Here is a 7626-nt window from a genome sequence, read left to right as displayed (position 1 = left end):
CCAGTGTGCCCATCTGTCACTACCGAAGGAAGGCTAGGAGGACAGCCCTCCTGGGAGGTGGTGAGCATCAGGCACGCTGGCATGGCCATGTCGCTTGGTTGCCCTTGTGACTTTGCTCCCCTTTCCCCCATGTGCGTTGGAGCCAGTTCTCAGGTTAGGGTCCCGGCTTGAGGGTTGTTGTTGCGGTTGGAAATGATTTGAGTTGGTCACGTTGCAGCAGTGCCTTTGAGGAGTGAAGAGTTGAGCCTGAGCCATGTCCAATAAGCAAGCACCAAGCTGATGGGAGTCGCTCTCCTGCAGTGCACTGCTATCCTCATTTCTCAATGCTCTGCAGTTGGGAAGCTAGGTGCACAGACTGGATTCCCCTTGGATCTAGTGGAGGATTAGGGTCCCTGACGGAGGATGCCCTGTGCTCCGCAATCTCATATGTGCCTTAGAGGATTCACGCTATCCGGGTTGTGCCTGTTACAGACCACAGATTTTACACCAGCCAGCTATGCAACCAAAAAAAGCAGTTTAAAGCCAGCACTTTTGTCTTGGGCTGAAAACGGAAGGGCAAGTGGGCAGAAGTGCCTTTGAGCAGTTTCAGACCCTTTTTACTTCTCCCCTCTTGCAGCGCTAGTTCCGTATGTGTTGGTCTCCTGCTAGTATTGCTACCGAGTTGTTATAGTGGAACACAACTTATGCCTGCTCTGACACTCTGGCTGAAAACTAGTTTGTCGTTGTCGTTTTTTGAAAGGTTAAAGGGTGGAGTGGTTTGGAGTTTCTGTTTAAATAAATGTTTAAACTCATTATCCTGTGTTCAGAGTCTTTTTTTTTTTACCAAGAGAGGAAGGGGAAATATGCATATAGTCAGCTGGCTTCATGACATTCTGTCATGAGGGACAAGGGGCTTGCAGCTTCTTCGCTATGGGGGAAAAAAAAGTCATGTTCTGTGTCCCTTCATTTAAAAAAACAAAAAACAATAAACAAACAACAAACCAATTCTATTCTCTTGCTGCTGCATCTCTTCCTAGTGACGTCAGGGGGCTTGTGTGTGTGTGTGTGTGTGTGTGTGTTTATTTCAACAGTTTGAGTGCCAAGTGGGAAATGAGTAATGGGAAGAGACAGGCTCAAAGGGAAGAAATACCTGTTTCTCTCGGAACAGTTTCTACTAAGCATTAAGGCCTGCAGAAGGGAGAACCTGCCTGACACCTGCTCAGCCAACTGTTCCTGCATGCTCTTAATGTCTGTCACTTCTAACTTCTTATCAGGTTTTCTAGTAAATTGTGAAATGTCTTGAGAGGCAGAGCTGGGTTAAAGACTTAAACTTAGTACCGGTCTGGATACTGAAGATGCAGTGTGTCTCTGAGAGGCGACTGTACTGCAGTAGCATAAGAGGAGCCTGACCTGGTGTGAGTAACATGGCTTGAGTAGTGCCAGGGCAACACTAATGATGATAGAAAAGCAGCAGGGTGTGCTGAGCCTGATGCTTTGGCTAAACTGTTACTAAGTTTTAAACCAACTATTGGAGACTTTTCTGGATACTGCTGTCTGTCTTACCTGACACAATAGCTCAGCAAAGAGGGGTGAACTGCCCACGGTTAGCTCCAAAACAAAGATAACAAGTGAAGCCTGGTGATTTAATTTCAGTAATTTTTGTTTAATCTACCATTTCAATCTCAGTGTTAGCCGTTGGCCTGTCACTTAAGAGAAGTCCCCAACAGATGGATTTGTTTTACAGTATCAAAAGCTTTTTTGTGTGTACCTACCCCAGTCGCCATTTGCACTCTGCTAACTTTTAGGGTCCACTAAACACAGTCAATAAAACATGGTGCAAGGGAAATGGATTTAGTACCACTGCCTGTCCTGTAATACTGAATTTCTTAACTACTCTTTGTTTAATTCAATTACACCTTTAATTCAAGGAGCTTCCATAAAGCTTCCAGTTTACCCCTTTCCTACCTCTTGTCAGCTCTTGCTATCTTCTATTTCAAAGCTCTGAAGTTAGAGCAATTTGGATATAGGAAATTATTTTCCCTTGTTTCGAGTCTGTTTTTTCTCTCCTCTCTAGGTTTGTACATTCATACCTGCCTGGCACAGTGCAGCACTGACCCATTCTGGGACCTTCATGCTTCTCTAGGATGTGCCAAGGGATTGGGATTTCTGCCCACATATCTATAGAGCAGAAGCTCTCCAACTTGTTTCAAGAGTCTGGTCCACATGTTGCAGGCTGGAGTGTTTCTTCATATTCAGCTTCTGACAACTACAGTTTAATCTAGTCACTTTTTCTATGTTCCCATGAGCTGCTGCTACATTACTGAAGGAATTGCAAAAGGAGCTGCTGGAATTTTTTTGTTCCTTGTTTGCTTCCTGTTGCTACTTTCTCATACAAAGTAGTCATTCTTACTTTGAGAACACAAACCACTTTGTGACCATTTAAAACAACTTTTACACAACAGAACTAGTCTGTTGTGTAAAACTAGTATTAAAAATCAGAATCTGGAAAAATAACAGAAATTTGCAGGAACTGCAAGTATAAGTAGATGATTCTCTAAAAGGGTCTATAGGACACATTTTCCCCCAAAAGACCCTTCAAGATGTGTGTGACAAACAAAGACCTTTAGCATGAGGCCAAAATCACTAAGAACTAACTTACAACTCAAGAAGAAAGCAAAAGAAGGGGTATATTTTTGTCATAATTCCCTACCATTGCAGCAACTAAGATGAAAATAAGCAGATGATTCAAGGAAGGGTGCAAGTCTTGTATTTTAGAGGTCCATAGCAACTTGACCTGCAGGAAAACTCCATGTTTTTGTATCAAAACTAATCGTTGATTTAACCCTGAACATATGAGTGAAACAGGTAACAGGTTTTCTGATGTGAAGTTCCTTAGTGTACTGTCTGGGGGCATTTGTGGGTTTTTTTAAACTGTAGCCGTTCTTAAACATTTTGGATGGAAATAAAAAAAATAAAAATTAAAAAAACCAGAAGCCAAGTTAGGAATTAAGGGAAGGTTGCCATGGGAAGGAAATTCCTTCTCAGCTCCTGAAATGATACACTGAAGCACAGAACGGTTGCTGATCTGTTCTTTGCACTTTATACAGGAAGCTTGGAAATAGGAACAAATGCTCTGTATCACGCTTCTTAATGTTAACTCTTGCCATATGCTCCTTTCCGTGATCTTCTCCAAGTCCATCTTGAAACAATATAGGTTCCTTGCCTGTGCTAATCTATTTGGAAGGTTTTTCCATGACCTCACTTCTCTACTACTCGCTACTACTTAGAAACCTAATTTCTAGCCTGACTTATTCATGACCTATTTTTTATTGTGTGGCATTATTCTTTAATTAAATATTTCTTCTTCCACCCTTTTCCAACTCTGAGTCCCACCTATTGTATGTGGTAAGTAACACGTTGGGATGGTTCTTCTGTTGTCTCGAGTGTGTGGCCGGTTCGGAGTATCTCTGCCGTTCTATGCACATGAATTGACATGTGGACTCAAACAGTAAGTGCCTGCTACTGCCAGCTTTTATAACCCCCTGACCTCCTGATCCTGAGCTTCTTGTGTTAAGGAAGCATTTAATAATACTCTTCCCAGTTCTCCTTTTCTAATTCAAACCATGTCACACTGGATTTCTAAATGGTAGTGTTACAGATCTTCAGCTGGTAAGGCATAGCTCCAGGACTGTCACCAGCATTCTAGAAAAGCATCTAAATAAACTCTTGGGCTGCTGCAGAACAAGTGTGGAATAAAGCGACCTACACAGCTTTCATTATTCAACTGCACAGCCCTACAATGAATAGGACACAGCATGAGCAATGACCAAGCAGCAGCTCTGCATCCTGTCGTCTAGCGCAGATACCAAGGACAGAAGAATGCAGCAGACTCTGTGCTGCAAAAAAGTGAACTGCTTACACAGCTTTCTCCTCTCCTTCTGTCTGACTTTTCCAAATGCCTTGTCTAAATGCTAGTGTTGAAGAATGTAGAGTCCTCTCTGTGGCAAAAATAGAGGAACCCCTCACATCCCAGTCTCTTATAGGTAGCTACAATAAAAATGCTACACCAGCCAGAACTGCTGTCACTGTTAGCATGTTCAGGGTGAACATCTGCACCTACGGAGCAGTAGAGCAAACAGAAGGCAGATGCTCTGTTTGGCCCAGCTCTTCTTGTCATGAACAGCACTGCTCTATGCTTTTGGAGAAGAAAAAAAAAAGAGTCTGTAGCCACTGATGAGCTAAAGGAGAGCAGCTCTCTTCACATCAGACATCACTAGTTAAACAAACAAACAAACAAAACCCCAAGCCTCCCTAACCTACAGGGAAAATACTATTCTGAAGAACAGCCCCTTTCTGATGGCTGGTTTGCTTCTCACCGCTGTCCTGCTGACAGCCTGTAGCAACCACCTTTCTTCCCTTCTCAGCTGACTGAACAGCAACAGACTTACACCCACACTGAAACTCCATGTTGAACTCACTGGATGGAAGAAGCAGGCCCCAGAGGGGGTCCCGCACAGGGCGATCCTGGGCACAGGTCAAAGTACACGAGTTCTAGTATTCTGCTTGTATGTCCTGAGCTGTTGCCTTGCTGTATGTACGAGCTCAATACTCACAGCCAGCATTGAGACTAGGGAAAGTGCAAGTGTCTGTGGCTGGAAACCTAGCAGAAAACAGGCAGGGAATTGCAGCAGCAGGTACAGTTGGGCACCACCTCAGCAGCGCCTCCTCTGCGGTGGGGGTGGGGGCCTATTTTTGATGGTTTTGCATTTGGGAATATGTCTCTCAGCTGCTTGGGGAGCAAATCGGCGTCTGCAGTAGGGGCAGGCAACGTAGTCTGGGTTTTCGATGGGAGGCAACGGGGGTAGGTCAGACACCTTCCCTCCTTTGGAGAGGACTTGCTGCACCTGGCGAGCCTGGCGGAGGGTCTGGATGAAAACCTCGTGCTTCTGTCTCCAGTTGTTCTTTCTGGGTGGCTTATTCTGCAGAAGGGAAAGACAGTCAGAGCAACTGGCACCACTGTCAGCCTCCACTCTCAATCTTATGCTCAGGGTCCAACTCGGGTCACCTGTCCCTGGGCATTCCCTTTTGATGTAAAACCCTCCCTGGGAAGCTGAGTCCTACAAAGGGGATCAAAAAGACCAGCACCAAGGAGGAGTTGAAGGAAATACTGATCGAGACATCAATACTTAGAAAAAGCTTGAGAGTAACCAGAAAAGTCAGCAGTAGGTCCAAGGAACTGGAGATGGTTGCTATAGTTGCTTTGCAGGAACAGAGCTGCATGTTTCCACTGCCTTTGTTTTAATAATCTGTGTTATTACCTGCATTTTCAGTCAGTTCCCTGCAGCCCCTAATGTCACAGAGCTTTACTGCAGCAGGCCCAGTGTGCATCCTGAGCATCCTGACTACAGCAAGGAGTGAGCTTTCTGCAGGAGTACACCCTTGACACATTACAAAGACAAGTCTGTTAGGACCCCCGCCCCCCATCTATTAGATTTTAAATGGATCTACTTATCCACCTGGCACAAACGTTTCAGAGGCAATAGCTGAATTGTATCCCTTAGCCCTGTGTACGTGTGAAGGCACTCACACCTCAGTCAGAATTAGATGTTGAGGTGAAAGGAACATGAGCAGTAGATGTGGATCAAGGGAGGCAAAGGGACTGCACATTACCTGAGGCCTCTCTGAGCTCTTCCATCGCTGGTACTGTTCCAGTTCTGTGCCCCTAGCTCTGGCCCTGCTGGAGTCAAACACTTTCCTCTTGGAGCTTTGGCTCTTGCCACAGATACTCATGTGCTTCTCAAGCCTGGTGCAGAGAAACTTACGCCCGCAGAAGCTGCACTGTCCGAGCCCCCCCTGCTCCACAGCACTGGCAGCCTGCACATACAGCACCTCTAAAGATGGGTGGTCACCAGAATCTTGGTCTGAGAGGGCCAACAGAGAAGGGCTATGTTTTGGGGCCAGCTCTGAACAAGAGGCTAAATGCTCCATTGGTATGCGGTCTCGAATTTTGCTGTTGCTGGCCACCAACCGCTCCTTCTTGAGTTTCCCCATAGCCAGCTCTTGGGGGTAGAGGGTGGTGCCAGGCTTGGGGATAGTGACCTCTGCAGACTGCACCCCACCAAAGACCCCATTGCATTGCCTGACTGCAACTCTGAAAGTTTTCTCTTCAGGGTGCCTTGCAGCCTTCCACTCATGGGTCCTCTCTGCTTCTCTGTTTCTTCTCTCCTCTGCCTCGACAAGCGCCTTCTCTCTTTGAATCCTTCTAAGCTCCTCCTTTGTTCTCCTCAGCTTCTCTCTGAGGAGGGCCTCTTTCTTTCGAATTTCCTCTTCTAAGTGCCGTCCATCTGCCTCCAGCTTTAGGATGTAGGCCAGCTCTCTCTTGTACAGATGGGAGGCTGACTGTTTAGGCTCTGCTGTCCAAGGAGAGAGCATTGCAGCTAGCTGAGACCTCCCTGCTGGAGGCTTCCCTTTGCTCTTTGAGCAAGGCCTACTATTTGGAGCTTCCTCCACATACAAGGAACTTCCAAGCTGTGCTGTGTTAACCACTGGAACACTCACACCCTTGTGGTGAAAAATTGGTTTCAGAGGATGGGCACGGTCCACTCCTTCTTTGCATCTGGCTACTGATTTAGCTGGCAGAGTCTTGGTCTGGCTGGTGAGATACTGGCTCTGCAGTCCAGCTGAACAGAAGCCTCCATGCCTGGAGCTGTGTTGACTGCTTTCTGCAGAAAGACAATATGAATAGTTTCCGTTCTTCCGGGCACAGAGATCTTTTAAACTTTCCCCTTTGTCAGGGATGAGTTCATGCTGAAAGTTGTTCTTCTGGTGTTCTACCCGGGAACTGGGAACAAGCTTAGTAGCTGCCACCACAGAATCTACCGGTGGAAACAAAGCCATTCAGTGCCTGAGAAAGAGACTGAGGTTAGAAGCAAAGTCATTACATGCTATTTGATCTAAAACTGGACAAATTTTTTCTTAACAGTCTACATCTGCAGGCAACAATGAGAGGCTATAATAAATATTAGCAAAGGTTTGGTAACTTTTCTGCTTTCTGTAAATCTTTATGTTCCTTCCACCTGCGAGCTCCCATGCTGCCTCTTCCAGCCCCAATCGTTTATGCAGCCAGATAATGATACTCTTATTTTGCTCTCCGTCTGAGCTCTGTTTCGTTGTTGTAGCAGCAGAAATATGCTGTACAGCCAGGGAAATTATTATACTCCCCCAGGGCGTATCCCACAACCTGTCCCTTCAGTTTTGGCATTGTAGATCCGCCAGTGTGGCACACAGGTCTGACACGCAGACGACCGGTAAAGCTCAGTACAATCTTCCCGTGGCTCGCTCTACCACATCCCCCGAGGTGTGTCAGGTACCCAGGCCAGCGGCGCGGGGCGAGCAGGTTACCTGCGGGGCTGCGGCCAGCGCTCCGCCCGGCCTCCTCGGCAACCTGCGTCGCCTCCCGTTTCGCTCATCGGTCTCCCACGGCCCAAGAGACTCGGCACCTCCTTCTCCTCCTCCTCCCCACCACCCTCGCCACGGGGCAACGCGGAGCTCTGCCCCCCGCCCTGCGCCTGCCACCGCCCCGGGCGCCGTGTTGACGGCTGTTGCCTGGAGACAGGCACGCGAACGCCAGTTCCTGCGCCGCTCTCG

General features: G+C 47.0%; 1 protein-coding gene across 1 annotated transcript; it reads right to left on the bottom strand.

Annotated features, from left to right (window-relative positions):
• Positions 1 to 4691: 4691 nt before the first annotated feature.
• On the bottom strand, positions 4692 to 6876 carry ZC2HC1C (zinc finger, C2HC-type containing 1C). The gene is made up of 2 exons (XM_010284228.1): positions 5650 to 6876; positions 4692 to 4958 (listed from the first exon to the last, which is right to left on the bottom strand). Exons 1-2 carry the CDS (start codon positions 6874 to 6876, stop codon positions 4692 to 4694), a joined length of 1494 nt encoding a protein of 497 aa, XP_010282530.1.
• Positions 6877 to 7626: the final 750 nt, after the last annotated feature.

This window comes from Phaethon lepturus, unplaced genomic scaffold, assembly GCF_000687285.1.
Source record: "Phaethon lepturus isolate BGI_N335 unplaced genomic scaffold, ASM68728v1 scaffold33113, whole genome shotgun sequence".
NCBI classification, from domain to species: domain Eukaryota; kingdom Metazoa; phylum Chordata; class Aves; order Phaethontiformes; family Phaethontidae; genus Phaethon; species Phaethon lepturus.
This window is presented reverse-complemented; position numbering and strand designations above follow the sequence as displayed.